The sequence below is a fragment of the Nannospalax galili genome, unplaced genomic scaffold (genome assembly GCF_000622305.1).
Source record: "Nannospalax galili isolate Female #2095 unplaced genomic scaffold, S.galili_v1.0 scaffold743, whole genome shotgun sequence".
Lineage (NCBI taxonomy): Eukaryota > Metazoa > Chordata > Mammalia > Rodentia > Spalacidae > Nannospalax > Nannospalax galili.
In genome coordinates, this window is record NW_008349552.1 from 879,965 (window position 1) to 905,612 (window position 25,648).

General features: G+C 39.3%; 2 protein-coding genes across 7 annotated transcripts in view; one reads left to right on the plus strand and one right to left on the minus strand.

Moving 5' to 3' along the window:
- The window catches only part of Nepro (nucleolus and neural progenitor protein), a 19,102-nt gene extending 11,700 nt beyond the window's left edge, over positions 1–7,402 (plus strand). For 2 of the 3 annotated variants that reach the window (XM_029570344.1, XM_029570343.1), the window contains 2 exons: positions 2,106–2,365; positions 5,742–7,402. In XM_029570344.1, coding sequence (XP_029426204.1) covers positions 2,106–2,365; positions 5,742–6,210 — 729 coding nt within the window. In that variant the 3' untranslated portion in view covers positions 6,211–7,402. The remainder of the gene's footprint in view (positions 1–2,105; positions 2,366–5,741) is intronic. The other variant, XM_008846997.3, reaches the window with a different exon arrangement.
- On the minus strand, positions 5,696–24,357 carry Gtpbp8 (GTP binding protein 8 (putative)). 4 transcript variants are annotated; one of them, XM_029570347.1, is made up of 6 exons: positions 24,011–24,357; positions 21,474–21,572; positions 18,885–19,015; positions 17,426–17,525; positions 13,690–13,808; positions 5,696–5,829 (listed from the first exon to the last, which is right to left on the minus strand). In XM_029570347.1, the coding sequence occupies exons 1-6, from the start codon at positions 24,344–24,346 to the stop codon at positions 5,826–5,828; spliced, it is 789 nt and encodes a 262-aa protein (XP_029426207.1). In that variant the 5' UTR covers positions 24,347–24,357; the 3' UTR covers positions 5,696–5,825. The 4 variants fall into 4 exon arrangements, with proteins under 4 accessions (XP_029426207.1, XP_029426206.1, XP_008845218.1 ...); XM_029570346.1 differs by having other exon boundaries at positions 5,752–5,829; positions 13,695–13,808; XM_008846996.2 differs by lacking the exon at positions 5,696–5,829 and adding an exon at positions 10,832–10,927.
- Positions 24,358–25,648: the final 1,291 nt, after the last annotated feature.

Sequence of the window (25,648 nt, forward strand, 5' to 3'; positions counted from 1 at the left end):
GCCAGCCTGGTCTTCATAGTGAGTTCCAGGACAGCTGGGGCTACAGGGAGACCCTGTCTCAAAAAGACCAAAAAAAAAAGGCTCCACTTAGAAATAATCGCTTTGTTTTACAGGCCAATTACTAGATGCTAAAAAAAGTTAAATGGAAGAAAAGAATTCACTTTTTAATAAGAAATCATCTATGCTTTTTTATTACATGAAATGATTACATTAATAAATCTTAAGGGGAAGCATGCATATCGCAAGGGGTATGTTTTTAAATATTTATTTACTTATTTATTGTGTATGTGTATGTGTGTGAATGTACATATGGGCACTACATGTGTGCAAGAGCCTATGGGAGTCGGAAGAGGGCACTGGATCCTCAGAAACTGGAGTTATAGTTAGTTATGAGCTGCCAGGTGGGTTGTATGTACCAAACCTGGGTCCTCTACAAGAGCAGCTAGTGCTTTTAACCTCTGAGCCATCTCTCTAACTCCCAACTTGCATTTTATTCTGCTTCATTCATGAATTAAGAGGCAGGAATTGTAATAGCAAATACTTTGTATTGAACTGTAATAGCAAATACTTAAATGCTTTATACGTATTACCTCTTATATCCTCACAAAAGCCTGGTGAGCTAGATGATCTCATTTCTGCTTTCATACTTCAGTAGAGGAAACTGAGCATAGAAAGACTAAAAGTTTGTCCAGGTCACATAACAACCTGACAGAGCTTGCGTTTAAATGCAGGCAGTTTGGTTTCTTACCATTACACCAGTCCCAGAGATTTTGCAGTTCTGGGTTTCAAAGTGAACTGTGGTGTCAGTGGCTCTTTAAGTTTTTGCTGTGTGCGTGTGTGCCAATTCATAGGGGAGGCTGATGCTGGTTGTTTAGCCTCCTCCTCCTCATTCAAGAGTAATTGCTCCTATAGTTTTAGTAATAGGCATTAATCTGTTCAGCTTGCTTTTAGAGAAAAATTTGATCACAGAATATTGATGGCCTTTATATTATTTTTAGGTTCCTTGTTGGGTGAGAAATTTGGAAAGAAAGTAGGCTTTGAGTGGAGAATAGGCAGACTTGGTAGGTGGTATATTTAAAAATCCAGGAAGCCTTTGAACTAGAAATTCTCCTGAATCAGCCTCCCAGGTAGCTGGGATAACAACCCTATGCTACTCTCTGCTTGGACTACACTTGTTTTCCAGTTATTTCTATCCCCCAAGTAAACTTCCTCATGATGGGTCATTTTCTACGCAAAGTAGAAAATGCTAGTAAAACCCAAACTTGATGTAGAAAAAGGGGGCTGAAGAAATAGATGCCTTGTAAGAAAGTGGTGCAGGTGAAATTGAAAATGTTGCTCAGGTAAGCAATTTTATTCTGTTCATTGATTGACTGATAGGCCTACTATGCTAGGCACTTTTTAGGGTCCCCCATTATCATGTTTTCAGTAACATTATGACCCATCATGAGGAAGGTTAGTTGGGGGATAGAAATAAGTGGAAAACAAGTGTAGTCCAAGCCGAGAGTGGCACAAATTTGTTACCCAGCTACCTGGGAGGCTGATTTAGGAGGATTTCGAGTTCAAAGCCTTCCTGGGTTTTTAAATCTGCCTGATTAACTTGGTGAGGCCCTATCTCAAAACAAAACTTAAAAAAAGGGTTTGGGGAAACCTCTTACTTAGCATGCACAAGTTCAACCCTCAATACAAAAAAAAAAAGTAGAAACATTCCCCTAATAAAAAGGTGTCTAGTCCACTAGTCCAGTGATGTCATTAAAGGCCTTTTATTTTTTCTGTCTATTAGGCTTTGATCAGTATTTAATCATGTGGCATTTTCTTGTGTGTGTTGCATATGTGTGTAAGAATTTTATGTTTAGTTTCTTATGTACATTTAATTAAAAGGCAGAAGTGACCTATCTAAGTAGAGGGTGAAAAGGAAGTTGTGTTAGGTGCATTGGATAAAAAGTTGTTTTTTGACATAAATGGAAAATTCAGTGGGCAAAAAATTTTCTTTTTAAAAACACTAATCATTTAAAAATTACAAGTGAATCGGCTTTCCAAAACTCATGTCATATATTTATAAGTCAGTACCATTTTCAGTACATTTTTCTCACCTTTCTGTACTCTAGGAGACTAGCTCTGAGTTTAAATGTTCTTACTCCAAATTGAAGACAACCAAACTTTCTTCTCAGAAGCTAATAGAAATCCCTCAAGCTAAAAGTTTTGTGCAGAAATTCCGAGAGGCAAAGACTTTCATTCAGCTCTCTGAAGAAATCCAAATGGCAATTGTATGGTGCAGGAGCAGAAAACTCAAGGCTCAGGCCACCTATCTGAGCAGCAAACTTCTTAAAAGTAACAGGCTTAAACATGTGGAAGCACAAGGTTACAGGTAAGTACAAAAATTCCTTTACTTTTTCTGTTGTTAAGGTAACAAAGTGTGTGCGTGCGTGTGTGTGTGTGTGTGTGTGTGTGTGTGTGTGTGCGTGTGTGTGTGTGTGTGTGTGTGTGCATTATCTCCTTTCTTTAACATTGAATGTCTAGCACACGGAATGTCTAGCAGCCTGCAGGGTGCTAAAAATGAGAGCACTCAAATTGCAATTTCATGTGTTGCTAATGTTATATGGGCAGTTGTGTCAGGAGGGAAAAAGTGAATGTAGGTTAATTGGACTTACCAATTTAATACTGTATTATCCCCTGGTTTATTCTGAATTCATTAAGATTGCCTGTGGCATATAAAGCCTAGGGTGACAGCAGCATTGGGCAGACTTGAGTCTTCAGGTGTTCATGTTCTAGTGGGCAGTGGCCGTTTTGTAGACAGCATCAGTACAGCTGGGTGAGGGTGTGAAGCAGGGTGTGAGAGGAGTGAGTGCTGCTGCCCACACCAGGCTGCCAGGATTATGGTCAGGCTTGATGCTCACAGCAGCTAGACTCTTATAGATTTATTTTATTGTGATCCTTACACTCATAGAATTGCTTAAAATTGTAAACCACTACTGCATGAAACATATGAACCTTAAAACTTCAGGACTTTAATTTTTATTGAAAAATAATAGATGCTAATAGTAACAGTTTCCGAGATAGGCATGGAAATCCCTATTCCTCTTTGAAGCTGTCACTCTGACTAGCTTTTATGTGTTGTTCTAGGAATATCCTGTACATGCACCATAATTTCTTATGAATAGTTCCAGACTTGTGTCTATACAGGGTTCAATAATGGGTTCCTAGGAATAAACCACTGAAACTGCCTAAACTGTTATATTTAAAAGATTATGGAGAAGATATTTGGCTCAGAAATTGATGTTATAATAAGTATTGACCAAGAGCCATGGGAGAAATGGTTGAATATTTCTAAGGAATGAATTGCTGAAGAGCTTTTTACATTGGGATCCCCCAAAGATCTGTAGCTATCTAAAAGGGATCTGTCATAGAGTTGTTAGCTTAGCCTGAGATGGAGAGACATTCTGTTCAAGATTGGGTTTAAGTAGGTGGAAATAGAGATGGTAATGATGAACAGTTAATGAGAAAGGTGACAAACTCGTGTTCACTGGTTAAACTATTAGTCTGTTCCTCCCCAAATGTGGTAGAGAGATGCCTCATTATGGCAGTGCCTGAACAAAGATAGTGTGACTCCTTGGTGTTGGTTAGAACCAGGAGGAGCTTGATGTGTTCTGAGAATTTGTTTCTTCAAATTTGTCTCAGAATTTCCCTCTTGAACAGAGGACTTGCTCTGTCTTTATTGAAACAGTTCATCCAGCAGGATATGGAGAAGGAAAAGAGGAACCTGTCTTATCAGAGGTTTTTCTTTCTGACCCCTACTGATCTAGAACAGCATACAAAACCACAAATAGATGTTATCAGTCTAATCCCACCTGTTGTTTGCAGCACAAATGGAATAATTTATTGTTCCCAATGATTGCTGCATTTAACACTTGATATTTTCACAACACACACATGTACACACATGTGCACACATGCACACACACACACTATTTTGGGCCAGGAGTAAGGAAGGATCATGAAGTATTAAAGTTACATGTTTAGGTTACAAGAGAGCCTGAGGCTTAGTAAGATTGATTACACGCTAAACAAGCTGAAGTAGTGTTAAATGGTCTCAAAACATAAGATTAATTTTGGTTACAAATTCCCATTTACCCATAAGTCATTCCCATGCCCAGGTATGTTGGTCATGTTGCTCTATTGCTGTTTCATTAATACCTTTTTTGGATTTACTTATTTTTATGAGTGATTTGCCCAGTATGTATGTAAGTGTACATGTGTGCAATGCCTGTGGAGGTGAGAAGTGGGTGTCAGATCCTCTGGAACTGGAGTTTTGGATGGTTGTTAGCCACCATGTGCTTTTAACTGATTGAACCCAGGTCCTCTGCAAGAGCAGCCAGTGCTCTTAACTGCTGAGCGCCTCTACTTCCCAAGGTTTGGGCTTACAGGCAAGTTTGGGTTTTTGTTTTATGGTTTAGACAGGCTCTCACTATGTAGCCTTGGCCTTGAACTCACAGAGATCTACCTGCCTCTGCCTCCTGAGTGCTAAAATACATTTTTTTATAGTACATTTTGCACCATATTTAAGGGCCACAGTACTCTCTGAAGTAGGCAGTATTATTCCCATTTTATTATTTTTATGTGTATGAATGTATCGCCTGCATGTATGTAGGTGCACCCTTGCCATGCAATGCCCACAGAGGTCAGAAAAGGGCATCAGATTGCCCTGGAACTGGTGTTAGGATAGTTAGCCGCCATGTAGATGCTGGGAACCAAACCTGGGTCCTTTGCAAGAGTCAGCCAGAGCGCTTAACTGCTGAGCCACTTCTCTAGGCCATTATTCCCGTTTTATACACGAAGACAAGATTTTGCTCAAGATGTTGGAACTGGAGGTCTAGAACTCAATTCAGGTCCTCTGATTTCTGTTTTTATTTTACTTCAACTCAGATATACCCACCTTTTACCCACTGAAAAGTTACTGCTTACAGTAAGACATGAAGGATGGTTTGGAAACAAGTCATGAATTGTGTCATTATGTAGGGTTTCCTCAAATTTTTTGTTTTAAAAGGACTTGGGTAAGGAGTACAGACCAATGTTAATCTTTAAAAACTGACAATCACAAAGAGAGAGGTAGTTCAGTGAGACACTGTTGTGCCATGTGGTAGTGCACAGTATTTAGATGGGAAACACCTCGACTTATCAGCTGAGCTGTGAATTTTGTAGGCTTGAAGAAGATGTAGTATGAATCTCACTTGAGTACCTTGAGGCTGTCAGTTTGCACCAGAAGCCTGGCTGTCAATACCCTTGTCATTTTTATTTCTTTTCCTTTGTTCATTTCCTGCTGCAACATGCACTTGTTTATACAGATAAGGATTACAACACAGTTTTTTATTTGTGCTGTTTTTCCATTTCCATTCCTATACACTGTGAAGAGATTAGCAGTGAGAGAAAGGCTGTGGCTCTGGCGTGGAGGTGTCCCACCTTTCATCTACCTTGCTAGTTAGTTGTGGGAGTTAATTTTCTTTGAGGGCAAAATGGAGACATGTCTGCCTACATCCTGAATCAGAGGGGAAATCAGGCTCTGGAAACACAGATTTAGTTGAAATTTATATTTTCTTATTTTATGTTACCATTCTGAGATTATACATAGGCAAAGGACTTGTAATCAGCTGTATACTTTTCTGTTGAAGTTGGTGGGGACAGTTAACAGTGCTTGAGAACTCTTTAGCGTCACAGTAAGCTGAGGTTTTTCTTTTTTTGTCCTTTAGTTTGCCAAAGAAACTACAGTGCATGAAAGCATCTATTTGCAACTGCCTTCTTCGAGGCGGCTCCGATATCAGGACTTCAAAGCATCATCTGAGACAAAGATCAAAGGGCAAAATTTTACTGAGACAAAGGAAACCACAGAGAAAGTTGCAGTCAATGCTTTTAAAGGAAATTCAGCAGTTCCCTCATGGGTCTCTGAAGAGCACTATGGACACCAGTGCTAAGTGGAGACTCTCAGGTGGGGCAGGTCAGAGGATGGATCTCTGTCCCAACAGTAAGCAGCTCTTGAGTAGAAGACTTTCAAACCCTGTCCTAGAAACAAAGGACAAACGGATCCATGGAAATCTTATAGGAGGCAGTGGAAATGAAACTCATTTGTGGACAAAGAGGCACAGAAACACACACACTATGCCAGGAACTGTTAAAGAGGCAGATGACATCGATGATATTTTTGCTTTAATGGGAGTTTAGATGTTCATATGTGAGACTTTTAAGCAATTAATAAGCTGGTTCAGTGTTCTGCTGTTTTAAGTGGAAGTGCCAAGAACAGGAAGTGCTGCTTGGCCCCAGGGAGGAGCTGCTTCTATGCAGCATTCTACAGGAGTGCATTTCACATCAATAAATATTTATAGCAGTTCTGTGTTAATCAACTAGTATGTGTTTGACTTTGACCGTGTGCCAGGTGTTAGATACAGTGAAGTCTGTTACAGCCTGCCTCTGAGAAATGTGCAGTTTCTTGACTGAGGCTGATAGGTTCCTGAGAATTGAATCATTGTTCTAGGGAACTGGGATTTGAATAAGTTTGCAAGATCTTGTGTGATAAAGGCAAATAGGGAACAAAATTGGTGAGTAGAAAGGAAGTTATGGTCATCTCTCAAAAAAAATTTCTTAAAAACGCACACGTCTGTGTGTGTGTGGTGCACAATGCCATGACGTGTGGAAGTCAAGAGGACAACTTGTGGGAGTTGGTTCTCCTTCCACCATGAGGGTCCTGGGGATTGAACCCAGATTGTGAGGCTTAGCAGCAGGTGCCTTTACCTGCTGGGTCACCTCCCCTGACCATGCCCACCCCTTGAGTAGCAATGCATGTAGCTTCCAGTGTGTGCTGTTGTTTCTATTAGAGTAGATCACCAAGAGTTAAAGGTTTTTCCATCACTCGTGATCACAACTCTTATTTATTAGGAGGGTGTATTTAGAATTTTCCAAAAGGTTTTCATTTTTCTTGTTTATATGAAATATAGCAGGGTAACAAAAAGGTAGGTGAGAAGATAAAATGAAAAAAAATCAGTTTAGGATACACAAAGTACACCCAAGAATAAGGCTAATCATCAATTTATAGCTTGTATCAATGCCATTGCTATAGGAAATGACTTGAGCTTCATGTACAAATTATGAAAGGAGCTCTCTTGCCCATGAGAAAAGCTAGCCTGTCATGGAAAATCCACTCCATCCTCAACCTCCTCCAGTCCAAAGAGAAGCAGGAGGGGTGAGCTCAGAAGACAGTCTTCCCTGTTGCCCTGAGTGATCAGCTCTCTACAGATAGCACACAGAGCCCAGCGCTTTTGGGATCTAAACCATCAGTGGCCCTCAGAACTGGCAAGGGCTTCAATCAAGCCCAAAGCCTGCAAACATGAAATCCAGGGCAAAGTTGCAACTCAGCTTGAAAGCCTGGGGTGGGGGGATGGGGGTGAAAAAAAAGCTTACTTCAATCCAGTGCACAGCTGCAACATTTTGAGTACTGACATAATGCTCAAAAAGTTAGAGGTTTGGAAATATTTCTGATTTTGGAGTTTTGGATTTGGGACATTCAACTAGTAGCCTATGCAAATTGTCCAAAGTCTAACAAATTGCACAACCTGAAACACTTGGGGACCCAAGCATCTCAGATAAGGGCTAAAAGGTGCATTAGGTGCTTAGGTCATCTGTAAGATCAGTTAAGAACTCCTTTTCACTTCAAATCCTCTGACACTGCTGTGGCAGTAGTTTTGAGTAGGGCTGGCCTTGACTCATGTTCTGGGGACTTTATTTTATAGACAGGGTCTCACTATTTAACTGGGTGGCCTAGACCTTGCTATGTAGATCAGGCTGGACTGGAATGTATCTGAGATGTATGCATGTGTACACCTTGGTTTATGTGTGAACCTCTGGGCTTTAAATAGGCTATAGGAATCTCTTGGCACTTCAAACTAGGCAAAGACCATCTCCTGGTCTCAGAAAATTCGTAAGTACATTTCTTTGGGAGGAGGGTTGTGCTAGGATATTAAACCTAGGGCCTTTCACATGCGAGGCAGTTGCTTTAGCACCAAGCTACATCCCCAGCACTAGAAATCCATGTCTTGAGGCTGCTCAGAAAAATCCTTCAAGATCAAGCACTAATGCCTATGTGGTGGCCAACTGCCTGGCCAGCTTTCTCTTCCCTTCACCACACCTGTTATCTGGAATTACTTCACAAATACGCTAGCACATGAAATTTTTGAATGAGGCTCTGCTTTTTATAAATACCTACATTAGGATGAGCAGTAAAGTAACACTGGCTGGCAGAAGGATGACCAGATGACCTCTAAGATAATTCATCACCCTTTTTTTCCCCTTTGGCTTAAAATATTGGTTAGAATAAAACAGACTGGTTCTATCAATTATAAAACTGAAAATATAAAACTCAAGGTTTTAATATATCCTTAGTCTCAAAAAGACCTCCCCAAAATATCACTTTAAAGGGCTAGAGAGCTGGCTCAGGGGTTAGAAAAACCCGTTGCTCTTGCAGAGGACCTGGGTTTGGTTCCCATCACACACATGGTGGCTAACAACCAGCTGTAAATCCAGTTCCAGGGGAATCCAATGCCCTCTTCTGGACTCTGGGCATTGCACATGTGGTACACTTACATATATGCAGGCAAGACACTCAAATTTTGGGGGTGGGAGAGATGGCTCAGGGGTTAAGAACACTGGCTGCTTTTCCAGAGGACCCAGGTTTGGTTCCCAGCACCCATATGGTAGCTAACCATAACTCCAGTTCCAGGGGATTTGATACCTCTTCTAACTTGTGCAGGCATTGCATGACACAGATGCACTTACATGTAAGCAATATGCTCACATCAAATAAAAATATTAAAAAATATTCAGCCTTGAAAAATCTAAGGCACTTTATAGAAATGGGTTAGTGTCACCTTTGTAAAATTTGCTTCCGTGAACTTTAGGTCAAAATAAGCATTTTCCCATTTATTGTATAGCAATTTCCTCCCAGGTAAAAATCTTCCATCTTACCTGGCATAGTGGCACACGCCTTTAATCCCAGCACTTGGGAGGCAGAGGGGGCGGATCTCTGTGAGTTCAAGGCTATCCTGGTCTACCTACATAGGGAGTTCCAGGCCAGCTGGGGCTACAGGGAAACTGTCTCAAAAACCTTCCATCTTGGAGGAAAGCTTAAGACACAGGATGGTTTAAGGGGAGGTAAAACATTCCATCCTTCAGGGAAACTCAATACGCTCTGGACGTGAACCACTCAAAGGCTTCAGGAAGTACTTAACACTGACCAGGTACTCTATGACCCTCCCCAAGCATACAGAAGCTCTAGGCTGCTAAAAGGCACTCCCAGACAAGCTGAGCTGCCTAGAAGAGGTTCAAACCATTTGAGAGGTCTGCAAAAAGGAGAGTCTAGCCAAACTGCCTAGAAGACACTCACACAAACTGAGCTGCCTGCAAGCTGGGCAGTGTGCTCTAGGTCTCCAGCTTTTGAAAGTTGTCCCCCAGACTGGGGTGGGCTTTTAGTGATGCAGCTATCTTCTGAGTCATTTCTGCTCTGGTAAATAACCCCTCACCCATACTTCTGTAAATAACCACAATAATAACCACATTGGTTCACCAAGCTGGAGTTTGGTTGTATCTTTGGTCTGTCATTGGTTTCTTATCTGAGGTGAGTAGATGTCTGTTGTCTTCCTAGGTATAGTGTCATACAACACCATTCTGAATCTTGAATGTGCCGATTCTAAACTGTCCCACCAACTTTTTTCTCTTGCCCTTTGCAAATTAATTCCCTCACTTAAAGCTAGTTGTTTATTTTTGCTTCTTGCTAGAAAAACGCTACTTCTTTCAAGACAGGATATTTTCTGTGATACAAAACTGTGTGTTTTCAAACCTGTATGTTTTACTGTATGCTTTGGTTGATTATGCAGCTGTCCTCATATATATCATCAAATATAATACCATTTAACCTTTCTAGCTAATGTAGTGATAGTGGCCGAAGAAAAAGATTAAGCAATTTTCCCAAGGCCCAATGACAAGTATACATAGGATCATTTTTAACATAACTATTACTGCTTAACAAAAGTAGCCCCTTACACAGTTCACTTTAAAGATTAAGATTGTAGACATTATCTTTTAAAAAAAGATTTATTACTTTTGGTTTTCTGAGGCAGGGTCTATGTTACTCCAGCTGGCCTGGAACTCACTATGTAGACCATCCCAGGCTGGCTGCAAAAAATCTCACAACGATCCATCTGCCTCTGCTCCCGAGTGCTGAGATTAAAGGTGTAAGCCACCTTGACTGGCACTATTTTTATTAATTTTTAATTATGTGTATATGTGTGTCTGCGTGGGTATGTGCATATGAGTGCAAGTGCCCACAGAGTTAAGAAAAAGGCATTAGATCCCCTGGAGCTGGAGTTACAGGTGGTTGTGAGGCTTCTGACATGGATGTTGGTAAATGAATTTGAGTCCTCTTCAAGAACAGTATGCATTCTTCACTGCTGAGCCATCTCTCCAGCCCCAACATTTCCTTTCCAAGGTAAAATTCCAATAAATAAAATAACAAACCTTTCCCTACACAGTAGTAACAGGTTTTCACTTTTTGAATTTCTATCTGCTTTTGCTTGTCAGTTTGTTAAAACAGGAACCAGCTAGTATCTGTCCTAATGAACAGCATGATGCAATTATTTATACCCCCCGCCCCCCCCACCACCAAGCAAATTCATTCTTGCTTTAGGAAGATGCAGGCTTCAGAGCTGAAGTGATTCTTCAAGTTGCAGATATACAATATTTAAAACAATATTGAAATTCTTCTCAGTGTTTTAACTCCAGTTGATATGAAGAATTCTGAAATTTCATCTACACTGGGAACCATTACTTGAGACTTCCTGTTATATCTGCTATAAAGCATTTCAACAGATGGATTCCAGAATAGGTCACTACACTGTGAAAAGAAAAGAAATGTTTTTTTTCCTTATCTCAAAGGGTGTAAAAGAGATAAATTCATTTAACTGAAAGTTATTTACAAAATCTTATGATTCCATGTAGGAGGGCAATTGGTGCCTTTTAACCTGTCCTTTCTTTTCTGCCAACTTCATGTATTCCAAAATCTGATGATACATAGTATCTGATCCATTTCTTTCAGGATTCTAAAAAACTACCATGTCTTCCATTTTACTTTGTTTTCCAGAATAAGACTTTACATATTTAGTTTGTTCTTCAAAATGATAATCACCTTGAAAATTTATTTTCTGAAAGTTAAAAAAAATAAGTATCATATGAGTGCTGGGTGGCCTTCTGCAGTGCTGTGGTCACCTATTGTAAGGATGGTGGCAGCAGTGACTCCAGTATCATGTAGCAGAGAAAGCTGGCATATCTAAAAAACAGAACAGTCCTTAAAAATACTAGGAGGCTGATAACATGGGTCATAAGCCTCACCTTGTTACTTACTAACCACTGACATGATCTTTCTAGTGACTACATTTTTACCAGTGAGAAAACAGACTAAAAAAAAGAAAAAAGAAAAGAAACAAGTTTCTTTAAACACCATGGGCTATCTGACCCTAAGGCCCATACTCTTTCCATTTCAGCAAACATGTCTCTGTAACCCAATTTATAACCTCAAACCTTATATGTGAAATAGGCATGTTTACTAATGAAGACCAATTGTTTTGGATGTTCTAGTGTCACAATCTCTCCTAAAGCCATCTGTTTTCCGACAGCTGTAGTTCTTAAAGTCAAATCTCAACCTGACTGGACTGGATTGGTCTGTGGCATACAGTATATATAGTCAGGAATTGCTAGTTTTATGTTTGTATGGCCCCCCCCCTTTTTTTTTTCTTTTCTTTTTGGTCTTTTTGAGACAGGGTCTCCCTGTAGCCCCAGCTGTCCTGGAACTCACTATGTAGACCAGACTGGACTTGACCTCACAGGGATCCGCCTCCCTCTGCCTCCCGAGTGCTGGGATTAAAGCCCTGCACCACCACGCCTGGCTTATTGCTTTTTTTTTAGCTGAAGACTCACTTTCTTCTATTAAAAAGTTAAAAGATTAGAGTTGTTTTTATATGACAATGCTCAGGGCTCTAGGAAGAATCAGGACTCCACTCTTGCCTCCAGGAATTCCTACTGTATATATAGGAGAAAGGCAAATTAAGAGGAAAGATATTTGAAAGTTAAAGAAGAGCATTTTGTAGGAATGAAGGAAGGAGGATTCTGAAAGGCATGTTCATAATTACAATTTAAATCTGACTGAGATTGATAGGACCTAAAATAGCTACTTAGGGGACTTTGACCTCTGTCATGGTTGGCTTGGGCTGTCAATTTGCCACACCTGAGAAGAGGAAACCTCAACTGAGGAGTTTCATCTATGGAACTGGCCTGTGGGCATGTCTGTGACACATTTTCTTGGTTGCTGAGTAATGTGGGAAGTGGGCCTGGGTTGCACACAAAAGCAGGGTGAGCACAGGCCAGAGGAGCAGGTTAGTAAGCAGCATTCCTCTGTGGCCTGTGCTTCAGTCCCTGCCTCCAGGTTCCTGCCCTGAAACTCATCCCTCAATGATGTTCAATGATCGGGACCTGTAAGCTAAATACACCCAAATACACCCCCCCCCCCGCCAAGTTGGTTTTGGTCAGAATGTTTTATCACAGCAATGGAAAGCTAACTAGGACAACCTACAATAAAATGTTACCTGTTACCTATTTTCTCATAACTAGTATTATACCTTTCACAAAGAAGTCAGAGAAAGGAAATCAGAGAAGCTTGTTGCTTTATCTGCCTCAGTACACATTACTTACTGTACTCAAGGTATACAATAAAAGTACTAACCTATGCTTTCATTAAACCACATCACAGTGTTTCAGAAGTTACCAGGTCAGGAAATACCTGTCTTGTCTGTCCAGTGTAATTAAAACCTAAACCATTTTTTTCTTCTAATATGGTCCTTTCAAAGGGAATTTTTGTTTTTAACTGTTAACTATTCAGGCAAAGTTTTATCTCTCATAGCCCAAATAAACTTAAAAATATTATTTTTATTTTACATGTATGCATGTATTGCCTGCATGTAGGTAAGTGCACCTGTGTCGTGCAATGCCCACAGAGGACAGATGAGGCTGTCGGATCTCCTGGAACTGGAGTTACAGACAGTTGTTAGCTGCCATGTGGGTGCTGGGATCTGAACCTGGGTCTTCTGCAAGAACAGTCAGTGCTCTTTACTGCTGAGCCCCCCAAATGAACTTTCTACCATAACAATAAGTCAGTTTCTTTGAATTTAAGAGGGAGATGGCTTATCAAGAAAAAGTGCTCGTGTACAGGCCTGATGACTTGAGCCCAATCCCCATGTTCTTCAAGGTGGCAGGAGAACAGGCTCCTGAAAGTTATCCTCTGACCTCCACATGTGCACCTCATGCATACATAATAAATACATAACTAGGAGATGGTAGTATATTTCAGCTGTAAGTAGAAAGCTTTCCTTTCTGCCATGGTCTAGGGTTGGGCTAGGTTGAAGGAGAAAAAGAACAAAGTCCCTATAGGGATGATCAGCATGAAATAGGAGGGAAGAACAGGGTGGGAAAAATAAAGTATGAACAGACTACCCAGAAGCCAGAGCTAAACACACACTTTTCCAAGTGGTACCTCAATTGAAGAAATGTTGATTGAACAGTGAAGGGTTGTAGTACATAATGTTACTAAAGCAATTTGACTCTTACCTTACAGGAAACAGCTGAGGAAAACAGCCCTGTGTTTTTGTGTTGACAAACTTCTGGATCTGAAGTGCTTGTTTTAAAAGATACCCCTTGGAAGATTTGTCAGTTTTTGTCAATATCATCTATAGGAAAACAATTTTTTAAGCATTAAAAATAAAATGTATTAACACTTGGTTTACACATTTCAACTACAATTTTTCAGTTACAACTAGGCTGGGTTAGCTCATGCAAATTTCTTAATCTCGCTTTACCTATTTCTTCCTCTATAAAAACAACCCATAATTAAGTTGCTTGGAAGATTGAGTTCATGTGTAGAATATAAAGTGTCTTGAACTTTAGATCAGTGAGGAGGACCACGGAACCACATATATAATTACCATCAGCCATTTCACATGACCACAATATGTCTTATGGTCTAAAATATATAAATGAATATCACTCAGTTGATCCATAAAAACTGCCCATATTTAACAATTTTTGAACTATAAAAGGCTCATATTTATAGTAACTCTCTAAAGGAAAAATTAGAAACTGGGGTATTTGTTGGATCTATCTGATATAGTTGTATTCCAGGTAAATCTAAAATGTTACTCATCCAAATACAATAATGTCCTGGGGGAAGGTCAAAGCATGGGTGAAACTTTTTTTTTTTTTTTAGATTTAATAAATGTTTATAGCATATTTCATCCAACAGCTGTGGAATATACATTCTTTTCAGCAGTCCAGGTAACTTTTTCTAAAATAAATCATATTTTTTTATTCTTATTCTTTTATGAAGTTAGTTAAAAATTAATGAACAAGAAATTAAAGAGACTGCGCTGCAATTAAGTTAGAATATTCTAACTGGAAAACAATTACTGTGAAACTATTTACATTCTCATAGAATTATAAACATTTCTCAAGGAATACTTTACAGCACAACTTTTTTTTTTTTCATACAGAAGAATTCATTCCAAAGCAATTGACATTGAGACGTTTTCACATGCATTTCTAATCTCTATATGCATGACTATCACTGGTCACAGTCGCCCCCCTTCTGAGCTCCTCGGCATCTGAGCATGAATACAAACTTGTCAGATAGACAGACTTCCTCTCCCACTAGAGGCTCCATACTCTGCCATCTCTGTCACTGTCCACTGTGTTGTCAGCACCCTCATCCATTCCCCCCTGTCTGCCCTTCTGGTAAATCTAGTCAGCCAGAGGTCCCTGTTCCAGGAGGGTCAGCTGTTCCTCATCTACGGCAATCCATTGTCAGTATTCCTTTGGATAGAATTGGGGTCTGCTGTTCATTTTTCCTGTAGTATGTTGGGTTACTGTCTGGAAGAGCCTTTATCTATCCTAGCCAACAACTCGACTGAAGGTATCGCCTGTCTGGCTTTGCTGTTTGTCGAGTAACTTTTAGTTATGTATATGTATGCTCTTATGATATTATGTTGGCCCCTTTAATCTTTGGTTATACTTCCCTTTTGGGTGTTTAAGGACATACAATTGGACCAGATAAACTGATTTGTTTTTACTCTTGAGGTCGTTAGAGGATTTGTTCCTCAGGGGTCCCATGGGGTTGGGAGGAGCCCCTGGCTCCTTTCTTTTACCAGCTCCATCCATGTGAGGATAAGTCAAAGGTCCTGCTCGACCATTGTTGGCTTCTCTTGGAAGCATGGAGGAAATGATTCCTCCGTGTTGACCCTCCTCTTTATAGACTGGACACTGGCTCAAGTCCATCTGGTGGGGTCTCCTAGGCTTCCTTGATCAAGAGGCCAGATGACCCACCACCATTACAGGACATTTTGCGCGATGCTCATAGTCCCTGGGAACTAATCGACCCAGGAGGGCAAGGAGCAAAAAGTGTCCTTTGAATCCCTCTGACCCAATTAGTATAGATCTCAAGGTATGTCTGTTAAACATCCAAGAAGGTTAGTTCCACCATTCTGGCATTTTTAATTACTGTGTGTCTTGCAGATAAATCTTGGGTAATGACCAGTTGGTCTCAAATAAACCTTATCTAGAGATATTTTTCTTGATCTGTTATGTATAATTTGTCAGTAGATTGTAGGAATAATATGGTTCCCTCTGGTTTTCGTGACTAGCTAGGCATTGTTTCTCTCTTGTATCGTCTCCCCCCTCTATCATGGTTTTCCCACTTAAGGTGCCTGCACTTCCCCCCCTTTCTTCCTTACTAATAATGGGTGAAACTTTTATCTATCAGGTTTTCCTGATAGATTAAATGAAATACACACACACACACACACACACACACACACACACAAGTTCAGTGGTGGTGGTGATGGGTATAAATCCAGGGCTTTATAAATGCCAGGCAAGGGGGTTCTTATCACTGAACTACATTCCTTGGTCAAAATTTAAAGTCAATTTTTGTTTGCTGTTTCGTTTTTTTTTTTTTTTTTAAAGCCCCTGGGGGTGGGGGTTCTGGGGGCTGCTGATGTATCAATTCGTTTTCTGAAAAAGAAAATATTATTTCCATTGAGGAAAAGTAATTTCAGATACCCGTGGTACTAAATCAGGAATACTATTAACACAACCAGTTTGATAATATTCAGGCAGTTCTAAACCAATCCTTTGATGCCTTATAACAGTATCCCTATTGCTTCATAGGACTTTTGCAAACCTCAAGAATTTCATAACCCCCAAGAATATAACAAACAAAAGTGGTTGATCAACCACATAACTTTATTTACATTAAACACCTGTTACATTTTAGTGGTTTTTCTGACAAATTATAGTTACTGAGTTCTTCACTTTTTCTTATAAAGGAACTTTAAAAGTCCTACTTTATCTGGAAGCATCGCAAAGCAAAATTAGTGTGGCTACCAACCTATTAATCTGCATTTATTCTAGGTCAATTTTATGGTAGGAGAAAGAACACTAATAAGGTATTCCTCAAAGAACTTCTATTTTTTAAGAATATAGAAATCCTATTTGTGTGTGCTGCAATCTGCTGTGTTCCTTGAACAATTTCTAAATTCCATATTGGGTTAGAAAATAGTTCTGTTGCAGCTTTATTTACATTTTTATAAGTACTATATGCCAAGCTGCTGTTAAAGGAAGTATTAACATGTTTTGGAAAAATGTTTATATTTCCATTTAAAAAATCATGGAAAGGAAAAGCACTTAACACATGAATGGGTTAAAAAACTGACTACAGATTTAAAAAGCTTAATGAAAGAAGGGAAGTAAAGGTCAAAAGTGTCACAGAACTTAAAGGCACTTTCCTTGGTCTTTTTTTTCCCCTGCTGTGTGTATGGTATATATGTGTGGCTTGTATGTGGTGTATGTATGTGTGTGTTTATGTGTGCTTATGTATGTTTGGGTATGTGCATGCATCTATCTATGCACATCTACAGAGGCCAGAGGAGGACACTCTGTGTCTTGCACTATCACTCTCTGCCTTTTCCTGAGACAGGACCTTTCAGTGAACCTGGAGCAACGCTGATAGCCAGCAAGCCTCAGTGATACTTTGGTATCTACCCTACACAGCACTGGGGTTACAGGCATGCACACAGCCATACCTAGCTTTTTATGTGGGTGCTGGAGATCAGAATTCAGGTCTTCATGCTTGTATACCAAGCACTCTTACCCACTGACCCATCTCCCCAGCCACTTTTAGTCTTTTGAGGTCTTTCACCTGCTCACTGTTAACAAATCTATGTGCATGTTTACATGCATACTAACTGTGACTTCTGACTTCTAACTGCAACCATGAGTCAAAGGAAACACTTACCACATAAGGTAATGCAAATTCTTCACACATTTCTATGGCAATATTGTCTGTCTTTGTAATTCCAACAACACTATCCACTAACAAAAACGTTCTCTTCAAACTATAAAAAAGAAGATTAAAGGCAATATAAGATACTCTCATTCATCTTCTCATCCTCTCACTAAGAAATCCACCTTGTATAATTTTCAATACAAAATTAAATTTCTTTAGGCAAAAAGAATTCTCAATTTGCTAGGAAGTCCATCCTATAATCTAATTGGTCTCAATGCAGTTTATGGTACTGTCAACAACTATATTTACCAAGTATCAATTTATTCCAACAAATATATATTGAATGTACGTCTGACTGAGGTTTAATACAAAGATGAGTGTCCCCCTTCCTCTGCGACCTTAAACTAGTGGGAAAAAGAGTCACAAATCAAATTTATAATTTTAAATATTACCTTAATATAGTTAATAGAAACATTTTGCATTTTAATATATATATTTTTGGGTTTTCTTTTTTCTTTTTTTTAGTAGTTTTTATTTTATGTGTATTAGTGTATTACCTGCATGTGTATAAGTGTACCTGTACCATGCAATGTCTGCGGAGGTCAGATGAGGGTGTTGGATTCCCCAGGAACAGGAATTATAGACAGTTGTTAGCTGCCTTGTGGGTGCTGGGAATTGAATCCAGATCCTCTGCAAGAGCAGCCAGTGATCTTAACCACTGAACCATCTCCCCAGCCCTTTGGTTGGTTTCTTTGAGACAAGGTCTCACTAGGTAGCCTTGGCTGACCTGGAACTCAAAGAGATCCACCTGCCTGTGTCCTGAATATTGAGTATTGGGATTAAAGGCATGTGCCACTATGGCTGGGTTCAAGTTGGTTTCTATGTAAAGCTATAAAAAACAAAGTGTTTATAAACATTTTTTTCTTTAAATTTGTGATGCTAGGATCAAATTCAGAGCATTTAACATACTAGGCAAGTACTCTATCAACTGGGCTATATCCCCAGTCATACCAACACACTTTTACACTTCAGAAGTTTAACATATTTTCTCTATATTGTGTAATTCTTACTTAACTACCTATAGAGCCAAAAATATTTTCAGAGGCTATGATGCTGAGTTATTTTAAGAGCAGACAGAATTTACTGAATTTTATTTAAATTGGTTAGCGAACATTTTTCATTTTCAAAATAAGCCAGTCAAGAATTTGGTTTTAAAAAAATGAACTCACTCTCCTGAATACTTCAATTTAGGAAAGCACATGAAGTTAAGATCAAGACCCATGGATAGAAAACAAACAGTACATACCTTGGTCCTAAATACTGTGTTGTACAGTATTCTGAGAATAAAATGGACCTACCAGAAGAACTCATTTGATTAAACTCAGGGGTTTTTCATGTGAAGATACTCCTGTTAAAAATGTTCTTTGGGGTTAAATGTGTAACTACTGTTAAGAAAAAATGTCCTTACTTCTTCCGTTCTTTTAGATAGGGCTCTACCATGTCAACAAAGTCTTCGGGTGTTCTATAGCCATAACCTGGCATGTCCACCAATGTAAAATATTTTCCAACTTTGAAAAAATTCATTTTCTTTGTGTGCCCCTGATAAAGTAAATGGGAAAAAAAAGTCCTTTATTTCATGACTTGAAATGTTTTCTATTTAATCAACATATATTATTAAAAGCTGAGGTAGATAACCTGCACTTTTCTGAATACAAAGGGTAAGAAAGGGAAGTGGCTGGAGATAAGTTTAAATCATTCTACTTCTTAAAATAGAATCTGTGTAATTTTAAAACTTCAGATTTCATATTAGAAATATATAGGCAAGATATTTTAGAATATTTCCTATCTCACTGTATGACTGCCATCAGCCACTTCTCATAATTCACAAATGAATTATGGCACTGAAAATACTTATCCATCAGTCATGCAGATTTTTATATGCGCTAGATCTAAAAGTCTGACAGTTTCTTACATCTAGACTGGTGCTTCCTTAAAACCAAGATGCTTTGCATGTTTTATCATGTGGGATTTAGGATTCTCATTAGAAGTTTGTTAAAAGAATAAAATACACTAAGTTTATTAGCATTTAAAAAAACTACAGCATACAGATATAGTCAAATGAAAAGCATAATTTAAAACTCAGATTTCACCATCAGGTAGCAGCCCCTCAAGGAATCAATCACATGTCGACGCTGCCCATTTAAAGATTTATTTTGCATTGAAAATGTGACCTATCTTGAGAGAGCATTCAAATATACTATACATATGAACTTATTAGTATGTCTTTTAAAAATGACCCTTTCTTGTTCTCCTTTCTAAATGTTACAGTATACCCCAATATGCACTTGTTTACATATGTACATGTACAAATTATAGGCTAGGACCTGCATGTAAGGGAGAACATGTTTTGTTTTTTTTCTAAGTGGGTGACTCACTTAATATTATACATTCTAGGTCCATACATTTTCCTGAAAATTGTGATTTCATTTTTCTTTAGAGCTGAATACTCCATTTTCTATATGTACCAGATTTTCATTACCCATTCATTTGTTGATAGGTCAGTTGGGTTGGTTCCATTTCCTTGCTACGGTAAAGAGAGTAGTAATAAACATGGAGGTGCAAGTATCTCTATGGTAAGGAAGGAGTTCTCTGGGTAGATGCCCAGGAGTAAGATAGCTAGGTCATATGGCAGCTTTATTTGTAGTTTTTTGAGGAACCTCCAGACTGACTTCCATAACAGCTATATTAATTTGCCCTCCCACCAGCAATCAATAAGGGTTCCTCTTTCTGTATGTCCTCTCCAACATCTGTTGTCAGATTTCTTGATGAAAGCCATTCCAAAAATTTGTGTTTTTTGAAACAGGGTCTCCCTGTAGCCCCAGCTGACCTAGAAGACTCTATGTAGACCAGGCTGGTCTGGATCTCACAGAGGTCTGCCTTCCTCTTCCTCCAGAATGTTGGAATTAAAGGCGTGAGCTGCCAAGCCCAGCTCATTCTGACAATTTTTTAAAGAATGTACAACACTATAATTATGAAATATCAGTGCAACTAAAATTGATGAAGATAAAATATGTATTCCTCATGCTTTTGTGTTCACAAAATACTAATCAGAAAAGAATTTAAAAAGTCAATTGTTTGAATCTCAGAAAAAATATTACCAAAGGAGAGATTTTTATAAATGGTGATTACATTACCAGTCAGCTTATTTGTCTACCTATTAGAAAATGATTTTAGAATTATAGAGAATGTAAAGAATATATCTGACCCACAGTTGATGCTCTTATACAACAAAGGAATTCATCCCACCTAGAAGCCATAGTTTAGCTGGTTTATCTGATGAGGTATGGCAGACTGAAGATGGAAGCTTTAAGGAATGTAAAGAATCATTAGGGATGAAGCCTATCTACTACATGGTGAAGTGGGGAGCAAAATGTTGGTGAAGTCTCATGAGAGGGCTCCGACTTAATGAAAGGAGTGAGGAACATCATAGCTGGTAGAAAGGTTCTGTCCAATAGATACTAAGGTAAGGGGAGTCAAGGGTGAGTTTGAGGAAAGGCTATTTTAGGCACTGGTAGAGTCTGTATCACTGAGAAGGAAGTGGAAAATGGCATGATGTTAGTAGAACAGTGTGGCTGTGAAAACAGGTGTATAAGGGCTGTGGGTCAAAGACTGTACATGGCTGGTATATATGCAGAATGTACATGTGTCTGCATGTGAGGTGAGAGGGCATGAAAGATCATAGGAAAAAGCAACTTTAAAGCTCCTTTCTCTTCAATCAATGTAGAACTAGATGAAGGAAATATAAAACAACAGTAAAATAATTTGTCAACTCTGGCAGATTTGGACAAAGGAAGCTTTCCCTAAGATATTGGCAAGACTAAAATCAACCCAGCCATACTTTCTTTCTTCAGAGAAACACCAAGGCACTAATGACAAGTCTTGCTTTACTACTTTTTGAAAAAAAAAAAAAAAATCTTATCTAGGAATTTAGTAGTTACGATTTCTTGAATCTTTTAAAACTTATGAATCATCTTAGTTCAAGAGATACCCCACATACCGGTTTTTTGGAGACTCTTACTTCAACATCAGGGGCCAGTGAAAACAAAGCCTTTATCAAGGAGGATTTTCCAACATTGCTTCGGCCTATGAAACACACCTTGTACAAGAAAAAAAGAGAATGTAGTACTAAGAGACCTGGGTACTACTTTACTTATTAAATGCTGTATTTGTTGCAAAATTGTCACACTGAGCAATCTTGCTAAGTTATGGCTTAATTTAGTCAAATTTTAACATACAGTTTATTCACGAGCTCAAGGTACCAGGTAATGTCTTAAGCACTCATTATTTTCTTACATTTTTTAATAACATAGTTATGATAGTATTAACAATACTGTTCCCATGGTAACATATGGGAAAGCACTAACTAGCCCCAAATTCTATATATAGGTAGAGTGGAGGAATTGGAATTTGAACTCAGATCATTTATATTCAGAACCTGCACCTTTAATTATACTATGCTACTCAAATATATTCAAATTTTGTTTGGTGTGGTGGTACATGCCTGTAATCCAAGCACTTGGGCAGGATGTTAGGGCAGGAGGATCACCACCAAGTCTTGGCTACACAGTGAAACTCTGTCTCAAAAAGCCAAAAGCCAAAACAAAAAACCTGAACAACAGAACAACAGAATGGCTATCATCAAGAAAAGCAGCAACAACAAATGCTGGCAAGGACATGGGGAAAGAAGAGCTTTATACACTGCTGTTGGGAAAAGAAAACACTACAGAAATCGGTATGGAGGTTTCTCCGTATGTCTCATATGACACTCCTTCCCACCACCCAGCTTCTAATTCTGGGTATATATAAAAGGACTGCAAGTCAGTGAAACACACAGCTGCCTGTATGTTCAAGGTTACTGCTACACTGTTCACAGTAGCTAGGAAGAAGAATCAGGGTAGATGTCCATTAACAGATCCACTGATAAAGAAAATGTACATTATACATGGTGGAATTTTATTTCAGCAGTAAAGAAAAATGAAATGATGAAATTTGCTGGAAAATGGTTGGAATTGGAAATCATTACATTAAGAAAAACAGGGTAGACTAAGAAAGGATAATACTGCATGCTGTCATTATATGTGGAACCTCATTTTAAGTGCGTGTGTGTGTGTGTGTGTGTGTGTGCGCGCGCGTGCGCATGTTAAGTCCTAGAAAGGGTCCCATGACAAGCAAGGAAGTGATCTAAAATAAAAGTACATGTTTGGAAGCAGCTTCCTTAAGAACTACCACAGTGTACTGCAGCACTATTAAAATTTGAGAATTTTTCCCTTTGACCTCTGATATTTCAATGAAACTTTTTTCTCTTCTGCAATGTGGAAAGCAACTAAATGTTCTAGATAAAATTCTTTATTTCATATGGCTTTGCTTCACCTTGTACTGAAGGGGCAACAACTTTAACTCATTGCTCTAAATGAGGTTACAATGGCCCCAGAACACATTGGAAATATATAAGGGAATTTTTGGTTATTAACACAACTGAAGGTGGCATTTAGTTTTCAGGAGTCAGGAATGCTATACAGTCAGCCAAACTCTAGTTGGAACTTCAAAATGAATTGATCCCAGTCTTGCATAAATTTTCAAATGCTCTTACCAGATTAAGTCCAACACTAATACATGACAAAGCTGAATTTTAGAAAACGAAACGAATTATAGTCCACAAAAATTCCACTAATAGCAGGGTTTTTTTTTTTTTTTTAGTCTTTTTGAGACAGGGTCTGAGGGTCTGGCCTGGAATTCACTATGGAGACCAGGCTGGCCTCCATCTTCTGCCTTCTGAATACGGGATTAAAGGGGTGCTCCACCACTGTCCGGCTAGACTTTTTGTGTGTGTGAATCTGTGTGGCTCCATGGTGAGTATGTGCATCTGATTAAGGTGCCCTCAGAGGCCAGAATTAAGTTTTCATCCCCTGGAGCTAGAGTTACAGGTGATTGTGGATGCTGGGAACTGAATTCGGGTCTCTTGCAAGAGCAGTACACACCATTAACCATTGTGTCTAAACCGCTGAGTCAAATCTCCAGTACCTTGGTTATGTCAGGTCTACATAATTTACAGAAAAAAAATTCAGGGTAATGGTCTAGTTACAGGGCAAAGGTGAAGACAGGAGCTGCCTTTTAGTTAAAACAAACTAGTGTATTATTATATTAAATTGTAGAACATGCATAAAATGGAATTTCACTAATTTGTTTTTAAAATCTAAATTACTGTCATGTGCAATATTTCTGTACAGAAGAAAATTAGATTGGATGAAACTATTGTTTCCCATTCTTCACTATCTGGATTCTAATCTGTCTCAGAATGTTTTCCCGACTTCAATTAAAAAGGAAAAATATAAAAGGGCGGAATTAACTATTCAAACGCGTAGTTCCATGTTTTAAAACTTCTTAAAGTCTTCCATATCCGTGACGATTCTAGCTATATGAGCGTATTTTTAAAAACATACGCATCCACACCAGGCTACAGATCTCGTAGGGGTGGATACATGAAGTCCCCGCGCGACCCCGCGGGCCCCTGCGGCCAGCACCTGTTTCCCTCACCTCGGGCTGCTGCTGGCCCGGGGCGTGGTCCAGGCGGACCGCCGAGCTGAGGTACTCGATGCGGTTCCGGGGGGTGGCGGTGAACACGCTCTCGGCCTTCTTGATGTCCTCCAGGCTCGGGTCGAAGAGCCGCCACTGAAGGAGAGGGCTCATGTCCGCGACGAGGTGCGCCTCTAGTTCTCTCAGCGGGTACAGTATCCGCGTCAGTTGCTTCTGAGGCAGCCTTAGCATCTCGGAAAAGGCCTGGGACGTGCTATACACTCGGTTCCAGCGCCGCAATGCGGCCGCCATCTCAGGTAGCCTTCCCAACCCATGACGCAGCCCGGGTGCCGCCATTCTTCCCTCCCAGAAACCTCTGGGACTGGGTTTCATTCCCTGGGTCTGCACATCACAAGGGTGAATCTCGCTGCCGCGAAACGCCTCCTGGGAATTGTAGTTTCCCAGTGCTACTCTGTCTTAAGCTGGTGGGGGAAAGCCCTCTGGCTTCCTTTAACACCTGGGTCTTAGCAACTGTGACCTGTACTTTACTGTGGGCAAGTTTCCGAGTAGAAAACTCTGCCTGGCCCTACGGTCTTTGTGTCTCGAGGGAAATAGTAATGATGTGAAGCACTGGTGGATTCCAAGCCAGATTTCACAGTTTTCGGTTGTCTTACACTTGATGGTTTGTCCTAAGTACACATCACTGAGAAAAACACGTTTGCCAAATTAAACGAGCAGGTGAAAAATATAGTTGGGATAACGCTTAGTTTTCAGAGGAGGGAGAGTACAGATCTCAGCTTTTCTTTCGAGCTGCAAGGAATATTAAACTTTAGAGATTTCTTACAAAATAAAAGCATAAAACATTTTGGCACCGGTGATACAGAAAATTGTTTCATAGAAGATTCATAATGACATTTCATTTTTAAAGTTTCTTTCCAAATTAAACTGATCAGTGGTGGAATGACAGGTGTCCTTTGATGGAATGAGTAACTGAAAGATGTCTGTAAAAACCAAGGATCTTGCAAAACGCCCACAGGCAATAGCAGAGAAGTGATTGTTATATGTCGGAGTTCACAAAAAATCACCAGCACCACTTTTAAGAAAAGTAGCAAGGTAAATGTTTATTATTTGACCTGCCAGCTGTCTATCTAGGGAGTAGACGCAGCCCTGGTCATTGTCAGGTCAGAGTTTTTATAGGATTACAGAAATATTATTCAAACACACTTGTGAACCAATCAGGTTTGTACAACATAGCAGAACTTTGAATCTATTAATCGACAACCAATCATTATACAGACGAGTGATATGGTCATGTAACTTGGCAATCAACTTTGTAATTTTAAAATTAGTCAACTTCCTAGCCATAACATGTATAGTAAGAAAGCTGAAACGAGCAGTTACCGGTGGTCATACAATAACAGGGCGGTCTTATACTTTGTGTCAAGGTGACCTAACAAAGCAAGCGAGTTACAGAAGCGAAAACAAGCAGTTAGCCACATATAGAATGTCTGAGATTAGCACGTTCCACTGGTTTGTGATTGAACTATTTCTTAGAATTCAAGGCTGTTGTGTCTTTTTAAATATTTCCCATAAGTGAAAAGAGGTTACTGTTAAAATAGCTATTCTGAGCAAGATGGAGTAGCTTAGGTTAAGTTGCTA